This window comes from Balaenoptera acutorostrata, chromosome 5 (assembly GCF_949987535.1).
Source record: "Balaenoptera acutorostrata chromosome 5, mBalAcu1.1, whole genome shotgun sequence".
NCBI lineage: Eukaryota > Metazoa > Chordata > Mammalia > Artiodactyla > Balaenopteridae > Balaenoptera > Balaenoptera acutorostrata.
Window position 1 is genome coordinate 113,751,761 of NC_080068.1, and position 24,156 is coordinate 113,775,916.

Consider the following 24,156-nt stretch of genomic DNA (forward strand, 5'->3'; position numbering starts at 1 on the left):
CAGTGGAATAGATTGAAAGCATCTTGTGTATTGGTTTGCAGGACTTGAGTGGAGTTGCCAGCAGTGCTACCCCATGGGGCCCTCAGCCTTCTATCATTTCAGACACCCAGGCATCAAAGCCAGGAAGACGACTTGATTAGCTCCATCTGGCTAGACCTCTCAAGTCTTGATTCTCTTCCTTTGAGAGAATTCTTGACAATAATTAGCCTAGATAAGGAGTAAAAAATTGGTAAATGTTCTTATCTGAAAGGCACTTCCCATGTAAAGTTTTTCTTCCTAAATGATTTCTTTCTCTGGGGCTCTATTATACTTTATTTGTTCTCTCCATTACTATACTTACTCTCATTATTCCTGTACTAAATCTGTTATTGTAAAGAATTATCACAAAGGAGAATTTAAATCTCAGTTCAAGAGTCCAGTTCAGATTTAGCTGAGAATCTTGAACAATAACATGCATATAGGAAGTGCATCGTGCATAAATTAAATGCATTTTCACAGAGTGAACATACCTATGCTATTAAAACCAGATCAAGAAACAGAATATTACCAGCACCCTAGAAGCCCCCTTACTCTCCCTTTTAGTCACTGCATAAACCCTGAAGTATAATCACCATCCTGCCTTCTAACACCATAGATTACTTTTCCCTGTTTTTGAAATTTATATAAATGGAATCTTAGAGCATATACTCTTTTGTACCGTTTTGCTTAGAATATTTGTGAGATTCATCCATGTTGTTGCATTGCTATAATATTCCATCTGATGAATATACCTCCATTTATTCATTGTACTGATGATGAAGATTTCTGTAGTTTCCAGAGTTTGCTTATTATAGAGAGTGCTTCTATGAATGTTCTTATGTTTGTCTTTTGAGCGCATATGCGATTATTTCTCTTGGTTTATATCTAGGAGTGGAATTGCTGGGTCATTAGGTATGTATGTATTTGGAGATACTGCCAGTTTTCAAAGTTGTAGTTTACACACTCACCAGCAGTGTTTGAGAATTCCAGTTTGAACACAGATTTAGCCTCAGTCAGATTCCTGGCATGGGAATCTGATCGGCCCAACTTGGTGCAGATGTCTCTTCAGTTGTGATGAAGGGACTGGGGCTCACATAATACAGACCTGGTTTTGGGCATCCTATCATTGCTACGCTCTAGGTAGAATGAGAGGCAGTGTTTAGAAAATGGGAGATTGTATGAGCGAGGTATATATCCTAAAAGATTTCATCATGTATACAAATTAGATGCATGAAGAGAGGCTCTGAATTGGGGATACATATAGCTTTGAGTCATCAGGAAAATAATGTAGTGGAAGCCATGTGACTAGGCGAGACTCCCCAAAGAGAATTCATACTGTGAGGTGAGAGAGGGTAGCATATAGTGGAACTCTGGGAAACACCAACATTTAAAGGATGACAAGACAAAGACGCTCTAAAGGAGGCTGACTGAGAGGATGTGACCAGAGATCCAAGGGAACATGGTATCACGGAAGCCAAAAAAGAGAATGTTTCAAGGAGGGATCAAGAGTGACGATTGCTTCTGTGAAGTCAGTGACTAAGGAGTTTTCATTTGCTTCAGAGACAAGGAGAGCAGTAGCCTTCTGTAATAATTTCAGTGAAACGATGAAACAAAAGCCAGGTTGCAGTAGGTAGAGAATGAGTGAAAGCTGAAGAAGTAAGACAGCAAATGTGACCAACCCTTTCGAGTCACTCAGCTAAGAAGGGAAAAGGCGGATGGAGATGGAGGGAAGACAGAAGGTAGGAGAGGCCTGAGCAGGCTTACCTGCTGATGATCTAACTGGGAAAATATTCAGAAAAGTGAGGTTTCTAGTGTAGCAGGGAGGGATGGAATCCCAAGCTCAGGGGAAATGTGTTAGCCTTAGGGGGACACAGAAAGACTTCATCCCTGAAACACTAAGAAGGCAGGGGAGGATGGCTGGATTGGTGCAGAAGTTTGAAAGAGTTTGGTCACTCAGCACATAGCAGATACTCAGTAAATATTTGTTGAATTAACTGTTGACTGGAAGACTCCATATTTTCAGACATTATATACTGAGGTTTCATTTATCAGTTTCCTAAACATCCAGATCTCCGGGGCAAAGAGGTCTGCTGCATAGCTTCTGTCACTTAGGGGGGCAGTCACTTCCACATCCCCCACAGCAGAGTGTGTAATAGACTGGAATTCTGTGCTTCCTAAAGAAATCCTGATATGTTCCCTTTATATAGCGCCCATTTGTTTCCCGTTATGGAACTATCACTTTTGTCATAGAGAGATCTTCAAGTACTTTTGCAGTATATGAAGTTGTGACTATAAACAAATATGTGTGTATATGTATTCATTCTAATACGTATATAAATATATACATATTACATATATACTCTATAAATATACATAAATCTATAATATAAGTATATACATATTAGACCATATATATCTAAATAAATATTTTTAGTTTGGGAAAATAGAGAATAATTACATTGACTTGGTAAAATACTATGACTCATTTTTGGAGTTGTTTTTAGACCTCGAGCCATGTTATTTTGAATATCTTTAAAGGTGATAAGAACTCACCATTTGATAGTTTCAAACAGCCAAATGTTAGGAAACAAGTCTGTTGCTTTTTCTTATCCAGTTTCCAGCTTCTGTCTTAAATCTTTTTAAAGTAAATTACACGATCTAATGATATTTATGAGATACAATTGAGCAATCCCTGAAAAGAAGCAATAATAATGGAGTTTACACTTGTGGATGTGGAAAGGGCAAATTGTAGTACCGCATTATTGTTGAAAGCCTCATACTGAGACTAGTGTCACATGGAGTGCTTTTGTAGTAGAGTAAAGTCCTTCTAAAAATGCTTATATTTGGAAGTACTCTGATTTTGTTTTTCTGTATCAGTGTATCACTGTTGCCTTTCAGCTAAGAAATTTAAATATATACTGCTACTCCCTGATTTATATTCATTATGCAAATTAGGCTAGTTCCTGCTGTTGTCCATTATATACATCAGTATCTCTTCTTCACCCCACGTCAAAAAGTGGTTTCCTTTTATCATAAATGGGTGCTGAATTTTGTCAAAAGCTTTTTCTGCATCTATTGGGATGATCATATGGTTTTTATCCTTCAATTTGTTAATATGGTGTATCACATTGATTGATTTGCGTATTGAAGAATCAACATTGTGACAATGACTATACTACCCAAAGCAATCTACAGATTCAATGCAATCCCTATCAAACGACCAATGGCGTTTTTCACAGAACTAGAACAAAAAATTTCACAATTTGTATGGAAACAAAAAAGACCCCAAATAGCCAAAGCAATCTTGAGAAAGAAAAACGGAGCGGGAAGAATCAGGCTCCCTGATTTCAGACTGTACTACAAAACTACAGTAATCAAGACAGTATGGTACTGGCACAAAAACAAAAATATAGATCAATGGAACAGGATAGAAAGCCCAGAGATAAACCCAAACACATATGGTCACCTTATCTTTGATAAAGGAGGCAAGAATATACAATGGAGAAAAGACAGCCTCTTCAATAAGTGGTGCTGGGAAAACTGGACAGCTACATGTAAAAGAATGAAATTAGAACACTCCCTAACACCGTACACAAAAATAAACTCAAAATGGATTAAAGATCTAAATGTAAGGCCAGACACTATAAAACTCTTAGAGGAAAACAGAGGTAGAACACTGTATGACATACATCACAGCAATATCCTTTTTGACCCACCTCCTAGAGAAATGGAAATAAAAACAAAAATAAACAAATGGGACCTAATGAAACTTACTTTTGCACAGCAAAGGAAACCATAAACAAGACGAAAAGACAACCCTCAGAATGGGAGAAAATATTTGCAAATGAAGCAACTGACAAAGGATTAATCCCCAAAATATACAAGCAGCTCATGCAGCTCAACATCAAAAAAAGAACAAGCAACCCAATCCAAAAATGGGCAGAGGACCTAAGTAGACATTTCTCCAAAGAAGATATACAGATGGCCAACAAACAGATGAAAGGATGCTCAACATCACTAATCATTAGAGAAATACAAATGAAAACTACAATGAGGTATTACCTCACACAGGTCAGAATGGCCATCATCAAAAAATCTACAAACAATAAATGCTGGAGAGGGTGTGGAGAAAAGGGAACCCTCTTGCACTGTTCGTGGGAATGTAAATTGATACAGCGACTATGGAGAACAGTATGGAGGTTCCTTATAAAACTAAAAATAGAACTACCATATGACCCAGCAATCCCACTACTGGGCACATACACTGAGAAAACCATAATTCAAAAAGAGTCATGTACCACAATGTTCATTGCAGCTCTATTTACAATAGCCAGGACATGGAAGCAACCTAAGTGTCCATTGACAGATGAATGGATAAAGAAGATGTGGCACATATATACCATGGAATATTACTCAGCCATAAAAAGAAACGAAATTGAGTTATTTGTAGTGAGGTGGATGGACCTAGAGACTGTCATACAGCGTGAAGTAGGTCAGAAAGAGAAAAACAAATACCGTATGCTAACACATATATATGGAATCTAAAAAAAAAATGTTTCTGACGAACCTAGGGGCAGGACAGGAATAAAGATGCAGACATAGAGAATGGACTTGAGGACACGGGGAGGGGGAAGGGTAAGCTGGGAAGAAGTGAGAGAGTGGCATGGACATATATACATTACCAAATGTAAAACAGATAGCTAGTGGGAAGCAGCCGCATAGCACAGGGAGATCAGCTCTCGGTGCTTTGTGTCCAGTTAGAGGGGTGGGATAGGGAAGGTGGGAGGGAGATGCAAGAGGGAGGCGATATGGGGATATATGTATACATATAGCTGATTCACTTTGTTATACAGCAGCAACTAACACAACATTGTAAAGCAATTATGCTCCAATAAAGATGTTAAAGGTAAATAAATAAAATGTGTTGGTTACTCTTTAAAAAAAAGTTGCTTCCTCTTCTAAGTCAGGCTGCTGCATCTTTTTCCTTTTCAAATGAGCTAGACTTCTTTTTAGGCCATATTTTCTACTTCTTGATACTTGACATTTTCTTAATTCATCTAGAATATAAGGTTAGAGCCCAAAAAACTGCTATTGCTACCTTAAAGGGATGAAAACAGTAAAATTTTTTTTTAACTGAAAGGTTGGAGCACAAGAAGCTGCTATTGCTACTTTAAAGGGATGAAAACAGTGAATTTTTTTTAAACTGATTTTTTCCTTCAGTCACACTCCCCGATGTATTTTTAGTGAATTGGCATGTAGTAGAGTTACTGTGATATACTCTCTACTAGACTTTAATACTGAAATAATTGATCATTTGTTAATATCCATGAGAAGCAGTATTACTCAAATTTGACTGTATAGGTCAGTTTATTTTACAAGTAACTGATGCTGTCCTGGAAATGTGAGCCCCTGACTGGGTTAGTACAATAGCTGATAGACTTCTCAAGATGGGTCGCAGGCAGGATGTAAATTGAAAGAAGGAGCTGGGTTTGGGTTGAGTCAGTCTTGAAATAAACTCTGCGTGTGTGGTGTGTTTGTGTAAGATTTTCAGAATGGTCTTTTAATAATATCCTTCTAAGAAACGGTTGTTGTAGGATAAATATGATAATTTCTCCTTTAAGCTTTACTGACATATGTCAGAAGGATGCCAATTCCCTAAGTAATCATAGTTTCCCAGTGGCATGCAAAAAATGTTTGACCCCTTGTTAATAGGTCACTTCTCTCTATAAATGGTAATCTTGGTGTTTGTCTAAACCTATTGTTTTTAGCACTGTTTTATTTTGAAACAATTGCAAACTTGTAGAAAAGTTGTATGAGTGCTTTGTTTCTGAACAATTTGAGTATAAAGTTGTTGACATGATGCCATTCCCTCTGAAGTGCAAGAACATTCTCCAACTTAACCATAAAGGGCCATCTAAATCAGAAAACTAACATTACCACTACCTTAATTCTTAGACCGTGTGCAAATTTTGCCAGTTTTCCCAATAATGTTCTCTACTGCAAAAAGTTCAGAATCACAGTTGTGTTTAGTTGTCTTATCTCCAATCTGGAACTGTATCACATTCTTTCCTTGACTTTCAACGATTTTGACTCTTTTGAAGATTACAGTTATTTTGTAGAACGTCTCTGTTTGGGTTTGTCTGGTGTTCCCTTGGGGTTTGATTCAGGTTATACATCTTTGTCAGGAATATCACAGAAGTGTTGCATGTATTCTTTCTCACTGCATGATGTCAGTTTTCCCCATGACTGATAGTGTGCACTTTGATTGCTTGATTGAGGTGGTGTCTGCCAGACCTCTTCCCTTTGCAGTTACTGTTTTTCCTTTCGTATTAATGCTTTTGTGTGGAGGCATATTAAAACTTTGTAAACATCTTGTTCCTTATCAAACTTTAAATTCATTTATTTACTTAATTATATCAGAGTGGGCTCATGGTTTCCTATTTTCTTCAATGGATTATAATCTGTTACTATCAGTATTTGTTTTAATGCCCAGATCGTTCCAGATTTGATCATTGAGACTCCCTTCAAGCTGACTGGTGTGTCCTTTTGCTATGTCTCCTATCATTCATTGAGCACTTCCTTGCTTTCCAAGCTCATCTCGTCCTTTCCATGCCCCAGCCCTGGAAATTAGCCATTTCTTCAAGGAGCTCTGGTTCCCTTTGGGTAAGAATTGTATTTAGAAGCCAAGAACTGGATGCCACATACGCTCATTACTGTTCACAGTGCCCTTCAAAAGATTTTTATATATTTTTCTTTATATAAAAACATAAATATATAAAATTTAAATCTTTTACATTTATATACACATATACATTCAATCTTTTTTGAAGTACTATATTTATTTTGTTGGTTTTATTTATTTATATTTTTACATATTAAAAACCATGAATGCATACCAATACTTCCAATTTCATTCCAGTTCTACAGGGTTCATTCCAGTTTTCTCCCTTTCCATAGTGTAGCTCCCTCCTTTGACAGAGTAAATCTGGCTTCCATTATTCTTGATATTTTTGCTTATTTGGTCAGTTTTCTGGTATGTGACAGCCTCTCATCTCTGCCACTAGTCCTTTCCTGCATAGATGCCTTCTTCACCCAATTTGGGCTCCAACACCTGGTTCTGAGCCTACCTTCCATGTGGATGCCCTCTTCACTCCCATTCAGGTTCTGCTATCCCCCACTAATCCCCCTTACACTATGTGGACAGCCTCCTTGCCATGCTTAGGTTCCAACACACCCCTGCCAGCTTCCCCTCTGCGTGGACACCCTCTAGCCACGCTTGGATTCAGACTCCCCACTTCGGGCCACTCCTCTCCCCATGAGGACCCTTCTCAGAATGAATCTTTAAATTAAATAGAATGAATCCCAAGCAGGAAAATGAAATTAGATCTGTACCTGACACACTTTGGGGAAACTGTAGAACCCCAGAAGCAGAAAGGTGGAAGAAAATCTTTCAGAAAGTCTTAAATTTACAGAAGATATGATAATAGAGGGCAGAAGGCAAAGGAATATCTTCAAAGTTCTGAGGGCAAGTAACAACTTGGAATTTTATATCCAGTAAACTGTTATTTTCAACAGCATTAAGTTTAAGAGATTAAAAGATTAAAAGATTCTTACTGAAAGTTCTTCTCAGGAAGCATGAAATTGAACACATAAACAAACAGGGTGTAAGAAGAAATGGAGAGCAAAATAGTTGGAAAACTTACAGATGAATCTAAGAAACAATCACTATATAAAACAACATGAGATGCTAATTTGGGGGTTCTAAAAAAATAAGGTCAAAATAATTCATTCTTAATTGTGATTGATACTGTCTAAGATCCTGTTGTTGTTCAGCCGTAGGGTAGAGAAATTAACTTTACACACCAAGCCAAATAAGAATGTCTCAGAATGTAAAGGGCAAACACTAAAAGGATAGAAGAAAAAAAAAACCCATATACTTCCAAACCAATAAAGAGAGATAAAGGAGTCTAAAAAAACAGTTAAATTATTAGGAGATAAGAAAGAAGAAGGAAGCAAAAGAAAATCAGGGTAAATAGAAAGCACAAAATAAGGTGACAGATATCCAAATTTATCTGAAATAACAATAAATGTAAACAGATTAAACTCAATAGGAAAAGGACAAATTGAATTTATAACATAGACTGAGGGTTTACTACTCATACATAGGCTCTCAGTGAAAGCACTAATCTAAGTTCTAGTGAGCAAAATTTAATATGGAAGGAATAAGAATGCAGAAGAAGTGTTGAACAAGGAAATGGGTAAAATACAAGCATAAAAAAAGAATGAAACTCAGTCATTTTAAACCATATTTTATGTACCACCTACAGTGGAGTTCTGTGGAATGTTTGAAGCAAGCAGATAAACTCCTTGGTTACATAATTGTTTTGCTTTGAAGCTTATCCTTGGGTTCATTAGTTTTCCACCCTGTGGTGCATCATGATTTTTTGTAGAACCTCACACTGAGCTCCAAGCTTTCATGATTTCTTTTTGCTTCTCTGGACAAAAACAAAAATCAAACTCCTGTATAGCAACTCTCTTTTGATGTTCTCTTCTGACTTTCTCTAGATTTATATTTTAAATCTGCCCAACAAAAATTGCATTTTGTAGCACACACTAGGCAGTTGTCTTAATTAATACTCCAGTCTCTTTCAGGTACTACATGAATCATCACTGTTAAAATAAATTTTTCTTTTTGATCTGAGCAGACCGAGAAGAGTAGTTAATATGCAACATGATTGAAACAAAAGAAACAGGAATAACAGCATATAGCACTTGGCTAGCAACCAATAATAACTTTCACTTACTGACTGTAGATTCTCAGCCAGGCCACATTTATAGCCCTCTAAACACTTGGCTTTTAAGCCAGTGATCCTTCGTTCTCTGGACTGACCTCAGCAGGACCCCTGAAATTACATTCGTGTGTGTTTGTGTGTGTGTGTGTGTGTGTGTGTGTATGTATCCCTCCCTCACTCCCTCCCTCCCTTCCTTCCTTCTCTCCTTGTTTCCTCCTTTCTTCATTCAACAAAGAAATGCTTTTGAGAGCAAAATTCTAACGAAGGATTACAACCCAGAAAGATGATACTAGACTAATTTGCTTGTCCTACTCTAGTCTGTTACAAAACATATTGAAATATTAGAGTATACTGGCTAAAAAATAAATTATTTACAATTAATAAATTGGTTTCAACATTATTGCATGAATGCAGTTTCTTAAGATTTGTTTGTGATAGAAGTACCTAGTATTTTATCCTTGTAGTTCAGATCGCTGGTACCTGGGAGCCTTCTTTACATGGGTTTCAATAGTGTGGAGCTTGTTTTAACAGGTGTTTCTATCTTCCCAGCATCCCTTCTTTACTCTTCATCTGGAAATAGAGCCCACTGCTCCCCACAGGTGTGGGCACAGCATGTGATAACCTGAGCCAGGATCCCTTTTCCCACAGGGTGACAGTACAGCGAAGCGATTTAAAGAGTCGGGGCTCCTAACAGCTTGACACTGTGCTCACTTATTAGCTGTGTGACTTTAGACAGATTACTTAAGCTCCCTGTGTTCAGTATTCTGATAATTGAAATATGGGAAATAACCTGCACACAGATGTTTATAGAAGCTTTATTCATAATTGCCAAATTCATAATTGGAAGCATTCAAGTTAAGTTAGCCAATAGATAAATTGTGGTACATCCAGACAAAGGAATATTAAAGCACTAAAAAGAAATGAGCAATATAGACAATAATGTGTTATAATCATTGAACTTGCTAGGAGACTAGATCTTAATTATTCCCACCACAAAATAGAAATGATACTTATGTGATAGAGATGCTAACTATCACTACCGTGGCAATCATATTACAATGTATAAATGCATCAAATCAACATGCTGTACACCTTAAATTTACAGAATGTTGTATGTCAAATATATTTAAATAAAAAATTATAAAGAACAAAGAAATGAGCCATCAAGCTATGAAAAGACATGGAACAATCTTAAATGCGTATTACTAAGTGAAAGGAGCCAATCTGAAAAGGCTACATACTATATGATTCCAACTACATGACATTCTGGAAAAGGCAAAACTATGGAGACAGTAAAAGGATCTGTGGTGGCCAGGCGTTATAGAGGAGAGAGGGATGAGATGAATAGGCAGAGCAGAGGATTTTTAAGGCAGTGAAGCTAGTCCCTGTGATACTACGATGGTGGATGTGTCAAAACCCATAGAATGTATAACACCAAGAGTGAACCCTAATATAAACTATGAACTTTGGGTGATAAAGGTGTTCAATATAGGTTCATGGATTGTAACAGATGTACCACTCTGGTGCTGGGTGAAAGGCCAGGAGTATATGAGAACTCTGTAATTGAAAATTACAATTGAAAATTGAACTCTGCTCAATTTTACTGTTCTAAAACTGAGCTTAAAAAAAAAAAGAAGTGGGGGAGAGGCATGCTGGATTAGCCCCACATGCTCTCGTTTACCAACTCCAGTTCTCCAGTGACTTCCTATTATATCAATGTTCAGTTAAGTGATAAGTGAGCAGTAAATACATTTGAATGGAAAAAAGATGGAAAGTAATGGTATGTAGCTCATGCGGTTTCTATGAAGATTAAATAAGATACTGCATGTAAAACATTTAGTTGTACAAAATGGGGGAGAAGAGCATCCTAGACAGAGAACAGCGTGTTATGCCCCTGAGGTTTGAGAAACTTGTCATGTTCTAGGAATTGAGGGATGACAGTAGGATCAGAGTAAGGAAAGCAAGGAAGAAGAGGGGAATGAGATGAGATTGGCAAGACAAGCAGTGTCTAGGTCATGTAGCATCTCATTGGCTGTGATAAGCTTTTATTCTGTTGAAGTGTGAAGGGGAATCCATTGAAGAATTTTAAGCAAAGGAATGTGGTGACACTATTTACATCTTAAGAAGATCACTTTTGATGCGTTGAGGAGGGTAGCATGGAGGAGAGCAAGGGTAGAAGCAAATAAAAAGTTTGGAAACTGCTGCAGTAGATAATGGTGGCCTGGACCGGAGCATTAACAATAAAAATGGAGAGAAATGGATGAACTATGTAGGTAGAATGGATGGGTGGATGGAATTGACGGACTCAAGAATGACTCCTGGCTTTGACTTCAACAGCCAGGGAGGTGATGGGTCAGTTATTACAGGGAAAGATGAACCAGAGGAAGGGGTTCCAGGGGGAAATCAAGAGTTTCGTTCTGGATAAACTCACTTTCAGATGTGTGTGATTATGTGAGGGGAGATGTTAGTCAAGTATTGGATGTCCTAGTCTGGACCTCAGGAGGGGTCTGGCTACGTGGTTGAGGGGCTGGAGATAGAAGCCTGTTGGTAGTATGTTGGGTTTTTCTTTTTTTTTTTTTTTTTACTGAGGTATAGTTGATGTACAATATTATATAAGTTTCAGGTGTACAACGTAGTGATTCAAAATTTTTAAAGGTTATACTCTGGTTATAGTTATTATCAAATATTGGCTATATTCCCTGTGCTGTACAACACATCTTTGTAACTTATTTATTTTATACATAATAGTTTGTACATCTTAAGATAGGTTGTTACCCCTGTCTTGCCTTCCCCACCCCCCGTTGGTAGTTTGTTTGACTGAATGGGAACCTTAAACTTGTATGGTGCTGTAAGTCTCAATAAAACTGGAAGAAAAACAGTGTTTTAAAGAGTGAATGGGAGTTGAAGATGAACCAGTGTAGACAAAATGAAAAGTTTGGCCAAGGAGAACATACAAATGTGCCAGAAGCTGGGGGGATATGTGGTTATTAGAAGGTTTGGAACTTTTTAAAGATGAGAGATATTATAGCATATTTGCTGATTGTATTGAACCTGTAGAGTGTGAGAGGCAGTGATTAAGAGGGAGTTAGGATTCTGAGAAAGCTTTGCCATGTATAAGGTGGTGAACACCTGAGGAGGGATTGGCCTTTGAAAATGAAGGTCACTTGACTGCAGTAGGAGGGAAGGAAGCAATGGTGGGAACAGATGGAGTTCTGTAGGTTTTATGGTGGGAAGATGAGAGCACTAAGTGTAAGAGTTGGCCACGCAGGGTGGGTACACTGGGCAGGGCTTTCCAGGCAGGGATGGGAATAAGTGTGAAGGCAAGGAAGCATGAACATTGTGCCGTATCCGGGAAACGGCAGTACGCTCTGCATATCTGAAATAGCGGGTTGGGTCGGGAGGGGGCCGGTGCTGGTCGATAAGGGGAGGCGGGATAAGCGGACAGGAATCAGCTCAGGGAAAGTTTTCTTTGGAGTTGTTTCCCTTTGCAATAGAGAACAAACAGAGGTTTTAAAATCCAGAAATAGTTTGACTGTGTGTAATTTTAGAAAATTGGAGTAGATCTTAATCTGGAACGGATTGGTGGGAGAGGCCAGTTAGGAAGCTGTTACAGTGATCTGGGTGAGATGGTGAGGATCCGAACTAGGGCAGTGGAGGTGGAGATAGACGGGAGAGGATGGGTTTGAGAGCGCTGTAAGAAGTAGAACCGGTAGGCCTTAGTGACAGTTCAGTTGTAACTACTGGTCTACCAGCTATTTTATGGAATATTAGTTGTTTAGGATAACTTTCTAGTTATCTACGCCTCTAGTCTAATGACTAGTAATTAGTGGTGTGAGTCCATCAAGGAGAAGATCAGGTCCATGGAGGAACAAGAAAGAGCTTAGTTCAGGAGGTACTGAGCTTGAGGTACCAGTGGGCTGTCCCAGTGAAGATGTCTGGTACGCCTGTCTGGGGTTGAGCCTCCATGGGGAAGCTTGTTGCTCCAGGGATGCCCAACCGTGTCTGTTACTGTTTGATTCTGAATCTTATGAAGATTTGCCTGTTTGGGTTCAGATTAATAATTTGGGTGTTCCATTGAGTAAAACAACGTGAAAGAAAGAAAATGTTCCCCCAAAAGTCTGATAATACATTATCAGGATCCTAAAACTATTACTACTTTGTGATCCAGTCACTCTGGAATCTACCCTAAAGGAAAAAAAAAAAGCAAACAAAGGACTTCCCTGGTGGCGCAGTGGTTAAGAATCCGCCTGCCAATGCAGGGGACACAGGTTCGAGCCCTGGTCCGGGAAGATCCCACATGCTGCAGAGCAACTAAGCCTGTGTGCCACAACTACTGAGCCTGCGCTCTAGAGCCCACAAGCCACAACTACTGAGCACACTTGCCACAACTACTGAAGCCCATGTGCCTAGAGCCCATGCTCTGCAACAAGGGAAGCCATCGCAATGAGAAGCCCGCGTGCTGCAATGAAGAGTAGCCCCCTCTTGCCGCAACTAAAGAAAGCCCGCGCACAACAACGAAGACCCAATGCATCTAAAAATAAAAATAAATAAATAAGTAAATAAATTTATATAAAAAAATGCAAACAGATTTACGTGCAAAGATGTTTTGAATCAGTTTAGTTGTAATGGTGAAAGCGAAATACAATACACATAGAAAATAAACTAGAAGGTATACGTCAGTGTTAACTGATAATTCTAGATGATGGCCTTATTGATGACTCTTATTTTCTTCTTTTTGTGAGTCTGTGATTTATAGATTTTTCTAAAATGAACATGCATTCCTCTCTGACACAGAAAAAAACTTTGTAGAGATGGTATATAAAATGGAAATGTCCAACAATAGGTATATAAATAATAAATTCTGTTACATCTGTAGGATAAGTGGCTATGGAGCAATTTAAATTATTTTGTTTATGAAAGTTTTTAATGAAGTAAGAAAATGCTTATAAAACATTAGTGATCAGCTCTCAACTCTATGATTATATGAGCATATATATTTATGGAAAGGCTGGCATAAGTCAGGGGTTGGTGGAATTGTGTATGCTCATTTTCTCTATTTTCCAAGTTTCCACAATGAGCTTTTATTACATTTCTTTAAATCTTTTTTAAAAACTTTCTGGTTTCGATAGGGTTTTTTGCTTCTTTTTTCTACTTTCCTTGAAAAAGCTTGTTCTATTCTTTTTCCTTTTCTACCACTGTAGAAACTGTACTTTGAATGGTTTCCTTTAAGTGTTTAATATACACATACTCAACTATAACTTTCCTAACAAAGTCTTAGGTTTCTCACCATCTTTGCCCTCCTCTGAACGTGACGAGGATCTTCACATGTTCTAAGAATCCACTGAATATAGCATGCCAAATCTTGTTTAGCTTTCCACTCATTTTAACACAAGAAATGGTTTAAAATTTCTTACAATAAGTAGTTTATTTACCAACATATTTTACAGCTTTGGCTTTGTATTAGTTTCCTAGGGCTTCCATAACAAGAGTTCCTCAGATTCAGTAGCTTAAACAACAGATTTATTTTCTCACAATTCTGGAAGCCAGAAGTCCGAGGTAAAGGTGTTGGCAGGGTTGGTTTCTTCTGAGGCCTCTCTCCTTGGCTTGTGGACGGCTGCCTTCTCATTGTGTCCTCACAGGGTTTTTCTCTGTGTGCACACATGTCTGTGTCCAAATCTCCTCTTTTTATAAGGACACCAGTCACATTGGATTAGGGCCCACACTCATGACCTCATTTTAACTTAATTACCTCTTTAAAATACAGTCACATTCTGAGGTCTTGGGGGTTAGGACTCCAACATATGAATTTGGTGGGGAGGTGGGGACACAACTCAGCTCATAACTGTGTTCTCCTGCATCTGGGTTTAATTCCCTTCTCTCTAGGAGGTTCCTTAGCAAAGATGTGTGGGAAAGAAACTATGATCTCTGTACATCTGAAAATCTCTTCATTTCCTTCAACCTTAAGTAATGTTCCTAAATATAATGTTTTAGATTGATAGTTATTTTCCCTTAGCACCTTGAAGATATTCATACATTCATTTACCATGTATTTATTGAGCCCCTATAGTATGTCAGGTACTATACTATTCCAGGTGCTGGAACTACAGTAGTCAGCCAGAGAGTATGCGCTCTAGAGGGACAAAATGAAATAGCATTTGTACAGTTGTATGAAGATAAGTTTTCATTTCTCTTGGGTAAACAGCTAGGAGTGGTATTGCTGGGTCATGTGGAAGTGTGTGTTTAACTTTATAAGAAACTGCTAAAGGTTTTCCAGAATGGTTGTACCATTTTACTTTCTTGCCAGCAGTGTATGAGATTGATTGCTTTTTAAAGGTTTAAAGTTTCTGTATCTTTCTGTGTTGTACCTGGATGAAATATTGTCTAATTCACTAGTTTTCTTTTCTATTGACTTTATCTAGTCTAGAATTTATTTAGTTCATTAAAGCTGGGTTTTTTACATGTATATAGATTTTCTCCATTTTTGCCATAGAAATCCCTAATTAGTTGATCCAAGTTACTAATTTTTGTTTTATTTCTACCAGTTTAGTATCATAATTTCTTATTGATTTTCCTGGAGGCTAATTCTCCTTTTTATCTCTTTGAAGACTCTAAATATAATTTGTGTTAAAGTCAGTTTTGGATGACTCTCTTATTTTTATTTTCCCTAAATGGAATTAAGGGAAATCGTCTAAATAAATTTGTTGGTTCCTTCTTAGCATTTAATTTCTCATATAGTAAAATTCTGGATTACAGACTCTAAGTAGGAGTTTATTTTTCAGTCTGTACTCACCCCTTTCTGGCTAGTAATTTTATATTGCCTCCAACCGGGATTTTGTGGCCAGAGCTCAGAATTGGTTCTTAAAGTGCCACCTTAAGGTCCCTGTCTGGGGAGGTTGCTGTGATATTGGTGATATCACAGATCAAGTCATCAAATCACTGGAAAGCTTGGCTTGATCTTCCCATGGGCTACTTTAGTCTGTCCTACCCCAAAAGAGTCAAACTCTTAGTTACTTCTTCTGTTCTGGACTATTAACAGATAATTTTTGGGAAAAGGTAAAAATATGACTCTCATACAGTTATAAGAATGAACATGCATTAAAGAATTTATTTTACTCTTATGATATGAAGGAAACCAGGCAGATGTAATATCCAGTTAAAAGGAAAAATCAAAACAGCACAAATTTATATGGAGAAAAGAATGTTAAGATGAATGCAGGTAGAGATAAAACCAGTGTTTGGGTTAGTGTGGGGTGTCAATTAGATCACTGCCAGATTGGACAAAAGTGACATACCTGTCAATTACCTACAGCTCACAAGTAGTTCCAAAATGGCTTCAAACCAGTGAACAGGGCTAGAATGTGATAACTTGAAAAAATGTGCTGTGCACTATTTACAACAGTTAAGACATGGAAACAACCCGAGTGTCCATCGACAGAGGAATGGATAAAGATGTGGTACATATATACAGTGGAATATTACTCAGACATTTCTCCAAAGAAGATATACAGATGGCCAAGAGGCACATGAAAAGATACTTAACATCACTAGTTATTAGAGAAATGCAAGTCAAAACTACAGTGAGATATCACATCACACCAGTCAGAATGGCCATCATCAAAAAAGCTGCAAACAATAAATGCTGGAGAGGGCGTGGAGAAAAGGGAACCCTCCTACACTATTGGTAGGAATGTAAATTGGTATATCCACTATGGAGAACAGTATGGAGGTTCCTTAAAAAACTAAAAATAGAGCCACCATATGATCCAGCAATCCCAGTCTTGGGCATATGTCCAGAGGAAAACATGGTTCGGAAGGATACATGCACCCTAATGTTCATTGCCACTGTTTACAACAGCCGAGACATGGAAGCAACCTGAATGTCCATTGACAGACGAGTAGGTAAAGAAGGTGTGGTGCATATATACAATGGAATATTACTCAGCCATTAAAAAGAATGAAATAATGCCATTTGCAGCAAAATGGATGGACCTGGAGATTATCATACTAAGTGAAGTAAGTCAGACAGAGAAAGACAAATATCATAAGATATCGCTTATATGTGTAATCTAATAAAGAAAAGATACAAATGAACTTATCTATAAAACAGAAACAGACTCATAGACTTAGAGAATGAATTATCAAATTTATCATTACCAGGGGAAAGGGTGGCGGAAGGGATAGATTGAGAGTTTGGGATTGACATGTACACACTGCTGTATTTAAAATAAAATGCCTTTCCTGAAAAAAAAAGTCTACAAATAACAAATGCTGGAGAGGGTGTGGAGAAAAGGGAGCCCTCCTACACTGGTGGTGGGAATGTAAGTTGGTAAAGCCACTGTGGAGAACAGTATGGAGGTTCCTCAGAAAACTAAAAATAGAATTACCATATGATCCAGCAATCCCACTCCTGGCATATATCCAGATGAAATTATAATTCAAAAAGATACATGCACCCCTATGTTCATAGCAGCACTATTTACAATAGCCAAGACATGGAAACAACCTAAATGTCCATCAACAGATGAATGGATAAAGATGTGGTACATATGCACAGTGGAATACTACTCAGCCATAAAAAATGAAATAATGCCATTTGCAGAAACAATGGATACAGCTAGAGATTATCATACTAAGTGAAGTAAGTCAGAAAGAGAAAGACAAATACCATATGATATCACTTACATGTGGAATGAACCTGTCTGTGAAACAGAAACAGAATCACGGGCATAGAGAATAGATTGGTGGTTGCCAAGGGGAAGGGGGTTGGGGGAGGGATGGAGTGGGAGTTTGGGGTTAGCAGATGTGAGCTATTATATATAGAATGGATAAACAACAGGGTCCTACTGTGTAGCATAGAGAACTATATTCAATATCCTATGATAAACCATAACGGAAAAGAATTTTTTAAAAAAGGAATGTATATATATATGTATAACTGAATCACTTTGCTGTACAGCAGAAATTAAAATATTGTAAATCAACTAGACTTCAATTAAAAAAGTTGATTGAAAAAAGAAAGATAGGGCTTCCCTGGTGGTGCAGTGGTTGAGAATCTGCCTGCCAATGCAGGGGACACGGGTTCGAGCCCTGGTCTGGGAAGATCCCACATGCCGCGGAGCAACTAGGCCCGTGAGCCACAACTACTGAGCCTGCGCGTCTGGAGCCTGTGCTCCGCAACAAGAGAGGCCGCGACAGTGAGAGGCCTGCGCGCCGTGATGAAGAGTGGCCCCCGCTTGCCACAACTAGAGAAAGCCCTCGCACAGAAATGAAGACCCAGCACAGCCAAAAATAAATAAATTAATTAATTAAAGGGCTTCCCTGGTGGCGCAGTGGTTGGGAGTCTGCCTGCTGGTGCGGGGGGCGCGGGTTCGGGCCCTGGTCTGGGAGGATCCCACATGCCACGGAGCGGCTGGGCCCGTGAGCCACGGCTGCTGAGCCTGCGCGTCTGGAGCCTGTGCCCCGCAGCGGGGGGGGGCCGCGATGGTGAAAGGCCCGCGCACCGCGATGAAGAGCGGTCCCCGCACCGCGATGAAGAGTGGCCCCCGCTTGCCGCAGCTGGAGAAGGCCCTCGCACGAACCGAAGACCCAGCACAGCCAAAAATAAATAAATAAATAAATAAAATTAAAAAAAAAATAAATTAAAAAAAAAAAGAAAGATAAATAAATTTAAAAAAACATTGCCACCCCCCCACTCCCACCCAAAAAAAGTGTGCTGTAAACAGTACATCATTTTCCATTGAGACACTTTCCCTGCAGGACCCAGAACCTCAGCAGACTCCCTACTTGCTTGAGCCTTGCTTGTCACATTGTTTCTGTCTTGGTTTTGGTGCAGGAGATACATACGTTGTTTCTGAGCATGCAGCAGAGTTGTCACTTAAGTGTTAACTTACACAGTCTTGAATGTGAATTACATCTGTGTTTTGTTAATAATAATAAAGATATATACTATAAAATATGACATAGCTCTCAAAGCAGTCGGATCTTGTTAAGTGACCCCAACATGTGATCATTATACATCTCCTTTCTGCCTCCCTTTTACTTTGAAGCTCAAGCAGATCTTCTCGTATTAATGACATTTTCCTTCTTTTAACTATAGCCCCGGCTTCTTTTTCTTTCCTTTCCCTTTCCCTTTCCTTTACGCCAAACTCGTCCCCTTCTTTTTCTCACAACCTGTTTCTTCCCGAACCCTCTGCCTGTCAAAGATCATGGCAGCTGGTATGCCTTGAAGCTGGGATTCCAGCTTGGTTCTGATGGCAAAGCCTGTGCCCTTCACACTCGACCATCATGACCCTGCAGGAAGACTTAGGAAATGGCCTTTGAGCTGGGCCTGGAGGGAATGACAGGGTTTGTTAGGCGGAAGTGGATAAAGAAGGCGGCACTTTAATACATCGGTGACACACAGCTCGTCTGCCTGGGCCCTAAGCTCCTGCTGTAAGAGAACAGTAAGTGATGGAGCTGTGGAGGGGAGGTGGCCTGTACTGCTCACGTGAGGCGCGTAGACCACACCTTACACTTGCTTGACGCTTTGTTTGTTTAATTTTTATATCTGCTCTGCAAGATAGATGTTGTTATCCCCACCTAACCCTTCAGAGAACAAAAGCACAGTCCTGTGACTTATCTGTGATCTCCAGCTATTAAGTGGCTGAATTGAGTTTAGAACTCTAGGGTCACTGTTCTTTCCACTTTATATAAACTGTTGAAGTCCCTGGGGTTTTAAGCAGGGTGTGAAGTGATTAGAATTGTATTTAGGAAAAAGATGTGATAAAAGAGAAACCTGAGTCATCTTTTGACCTGATACTGAATATCATTTGAAGGCAGTAACCCTTGTCCCAGGACTAAAATTTAGAGTTCAAAATGATTCTATTCAGAAGATTAGAAATAGTGCCCTGAAGGCCTCAGAGGGTCTGCTAGAACCCAGCTACTCAAAAGTGTGACCTTCACACCTGTAACTTCAGTATAACCCTGGGGCTTATTAAAAATGCAAATTCTCGTACCCCTACCTCAGACTTACTAGATCAAAAATCTAGTAAAGGTGGAGTCCAGGAATCTGTGTTTTTAACAAGCCCTGTCTATTTAGCAGTGGACAGTATTGTAGTAGCCAGGTGATTCTTAGGTATGCAAAATATTGGGAAAGCTTTAATATTCTTCCCTGGCCACTCTGCCTTCTTTCAACATTTCCTGGTTGTCAAGTGGTTGCCTCTAAAATGATAATAGTAGTAGAGAAACTTCATCAGCACATTAAATGATAAATACTTTATGAGCAGGAATTAATCATCTTTGGCATCAAACTGTCTTTAGCATTATATAAACTCTAGCATAAAATTTAACTCACGTGTAAAGGTGGCAGTATATGGAAAAAAGTTTGGAAGGATACACACAAAACCACTGTTAAAGAAAAAGTTATTCATGACACTTGTTAAGGAATGTAAGGTAGACTTTATTCAGGGGGACTGCTGCAGTGGGGTTTTGTAATAGGGGGGAGAGATTGGGCTCATCCCTTTCACAACTGGGAACAGTGAGGATTTATATCCAACGAGCAGAGTTGGAGGGGCGGGGGATGGGAATCCTAAGAGGATGGAGTAATTCTTTGCTCACCTGACCTAGCAGGATGCTTGCTGAAGGCAGACTAGGGTGATCAGATAATACCTGGGGAATGGTGGAGGATGAGGAATTTGATCAGATCCTGAGGGTTGGGGGGTTCTGGCTAAACTAACTCGACAACATTCTTGCTAAAGCTGGCCTCCTGGAGGACATGCACGAGGATGGGGCTTAGTCAGGCTTAGAGGACCCTGACTAAAGTTTGGTTGAGGAGGGAGTCTTTGTCACCACTACCATGGTTATCTAATACAGGGCTTCTCTGGTGGCGCAGTGGTTAAGAATCCGCCTGCCAGTGCAGGGGACACGCGTTTGAGCCCTGGTCCGGGAAGATCCCATGTGCCGCGGAGCAACTTAAGCCCGTGCGCCACAACTACTGAGCCTGCGCTCTAGAGCCCGTGCTCCGCAACAAGAAGCCCGCGCACCGCAACAAAGAGTAGTCCCTGCTCGCCGCAACTAGAGAAAGCCCATGCGCAGCAACAAAGACCCAACACAACCCAAAAAATAAATACTTAATTAATTAATTAATTTAAAAAAAAAAAAACACCAATACAAACCCTAAAAATACATCCCGTAGTAAGGTAGCCATTCAGATGTTCTAGACCCAGCAGTGCTGTCCAGTAGAACTTTCTGTGATGATGGAAATGATCTATTTCTGTGCTGTCCAATACGGTAGCTACTAGACCCAGAGCTATAGAGCAGTTGAAATGTGACTGACTGTGAGAAACTGAATTTTTAGTGTTATTTAATTTTAACTGATTTAACTTTAAATGGCTGCATGTGACTAGTGGCTCCCATATGGGACAACACAGTCAGAAAGGTCTAGTGAGCTTCTCTAAGGGCTTACCTGGGTATGTGTGGGACGCTGAAGTTTTCGTCATGCTTGCCATACAACATTAAAACAGCCTTCTAGTACAGAGGCTTATTTCAGCTTTCCCACTTTTCCTAAAAGAAAAAACAATCATTTTTTTCTTACAGGTTTTGTGTGTGAAACTGTGTGGAAATCTGCAATTCTATCAATCAAATCTTTATAGGACAGTGGTGCTATCTGACGGTAAGTTTTCTTATCACTCCTTTGACTCCCCGTGCTAATTGGTTTCCCGTCTTCCAAGTAAAGTGAGACGTGTGAGTTTTGAGCAAAACAGACTTTTCTTGTATCGCCCCTCCCACCCCCCTCAGAGTTCAGTTCCTTCCTTTTCTGCTCCCATAAGATCTCTGATGTCTCTTGGCAAACTCCCACTCCAGCAATCAAAGGAGTTACAGATGACTTAGAAGCAGTTTCTGCCCTCAATAAATTTTTACCTGGGAAGACTCTAAGCAGATAATTATAATAAAGTGTGATACAGGCTTAATAAAATGTTATAGAATGGTGGGGAATATGTAAACTAGTATATAATGAAGGCACTATAGGCGTGATGTAAATTATTATGGGCATTCAGAGGGTTATGAATTCTATATTTAGGCGTCCCTTCTAGAATTTTTGTAGTTAATAATCTTTTAATAATAATTTTAAAAGTTTTTTTAAATTTTATTTTATTTTATTTATTTATGGCTTTGTTGGGTCTTCGTTTCTGTGCGAGGGCTTTCTCTAGTTGCGGCAAGCGGGGGCCACTCTTCATCGCGGTGCGCGGGCCTCTCACTATCGCGGCCTCTCTTGTTGCGGAGCACAGGCTCCAGACGCGCAGGCTCAGTAATTGTGGCTCACGGACCTAGTTGCTTCGCGGCATGTGGGATCTTCCCAGACCAGGGCTCGAACCCGTGTTCCCTGCATTGGCAGGCAGATTCTCAACCACTGCGCCACCAGGGAAGCCCTAAAAGTTATTTTTAAAGGAAATTTTATCCATCCTCTATTACCATCTTTTTTTTTCTTTAACAGAAATCACAATTAATTATAAACATGGCCTTCCCTTGATAACACTTACTTTGCCATCCAGAAAAGAGCGCTGTCAATTTGTAGTCAAACCAATGTTATCAACAGTTGGTTCATTCCTTCAGGACCTACAAAATGAAGATAAAGGTATCAAAACGGCTGCCATCTTCACAGCAGGTATATATATGTTTTCTTCAACTTTGTCTTTTTCTCTTCTTCTGAACCTTTGTTTTGGTTCTTTACTTTTCTAGAAAATGGATTCTTTAATTCATTATATAATAAACAGTTGGCAGTTTCTGAGTCCTTCATTTTTGAACATCAGTAATATGTTCAAAAATATTACATCATATTACATCAGTAATATGTTCATCAGGGAGCAGGCTTGTCCTAATGGACATGCATATAAGAAAAATTAACTCTATTGAATAAAAAAGAAATGGAATAAGTTTAATACATGTTTTGGTTACTTATTTCATAAACTTAGGCCCCAGATTTTTCTCTGAGAAAATTTTAATGACACAGTCATTAGCATCTAATTTTCTGTAAGAAATTTGAATAATTAGAAAATGAAATGCAGGCTCAATGATTGAAATAGCCAGTGAATAACTAAAATACACGAATAGTTCATTAATCTTTGTTATAAAACAGTTATGGTCTAGCGTGTTTTTTGACAGAATTAGTTCTCAGGAAAGTATATGTGTGTGTGTGTGTGTGTGTGTGTGTGTGTGTATAGTTTAATACCAGCAGAGGTGGTTAATCACATAGACATTTAACATTTAGGATATAGCTTTTATGTTTTCATGGTCTGAGGACATAAAAGGAGGTCCTCCTGCCCCTAAAAGAGAATAAAGAACTCTTTATCCCAGTCCAATATACAGAGGCTACTATAAATATAAATATGTGAATAAATTTGCACTGTTATTTTATTGTAGTATTACATACTTAGAATAAACTTATTTAAAAGTTAATGATTACTATTGCAATTTTGAAAAGGAAATTAACATTCTTCTTCCCTATCCAAGTTCAGAACCAATTAAGAGGTAGACATGGAAGTTGGAAAAATAGAGATTAAAGAATTTATTTACTCAACAAATATTGAGCACCTAACAAATGTTGACCTGAAACAAAGAGACTGCCAGATATTTCTCCAGCAAAGATGGATTTATTGCAGATCAGCAGAGAATTGCAATTCAGGGTCTGCAACCATGGTGAGCCACATGTGAGGACTTGCAGGACAAGGGAAGGAGACTGCTTTTATAGAGGAAAAGGAAGTGAGGAGGGCTATAGTAAACAAACAGTCCGTGGCTTTTCATTGGCTGAGTCCTTGCTGGGAAAGAAGAGGAGTCTTTCTTCTTCCTGTTGGGCTCTGCTGTCCTCACAGGGTGTGAGAGCTCCCCCTTCTGGTCTCTGGACTCTATTTAATTGAGGTTTCTGTGTATTAATTTTTTTACACTAACATATGCCAGGCGCTGTTCTAGATGCTAGAGCAAAGAACAACAGAGATTAAAACTCCTGTTCTTATGGAGCTTACATTTTAAGAGGAGAAAGAAACAAGGTAAAGAAATAAAATACATAATATGTTAAATAATTAGTGTTACAGTCAAAAATAAAGCAGAGTGATGGGGGGTGGGAGTTGTGTGTGTTGGTGGGAGGTGCTCACTCAGGTCACATTTGGGTGAAGACCTGGAAGAGATAAGAGAAGCTGTAGATGGGAGAAGAGCTCTCCAGGCAGAGGCCCTGAGAGAGCTAACTCCACCCTCAACTGAAAACGGAGGGAGCTGGGTCCAAGTAGGAGGGGAAGGGCAGGTTAGGGAAAGCCTTGTTGTAGGTTATTGTAAGGACTTTGGATTTAACCGGAAGGGGAGTTTCTTCCTGCTAAAA

The 24,156-nt window shown here is 39.0% G+C and overlaps 1 protein-coding gene across 1 annotated transcript in view; it reads left to right on the forward strand.

Annotated features, from left to right (window-relative positions):
- Window positions 1-24,156, forward strand: part of MCUB (mitochondrial calcium uniporter dominant negative subunit beta) — an 88,642-nt gene that overhangs the window by 48,031 nt on the left and 16,455 nt on the right. The window contains 2 exon segments of the mRNA XM_007191020.3: window positions 21,384-21,459; window positions 22,282-22,452. Of these exon segments, the coding sequence (XP_007191082.2) occupies window positions 21,384-21,459; window positions 22,282-22,452 (247 nt within the window).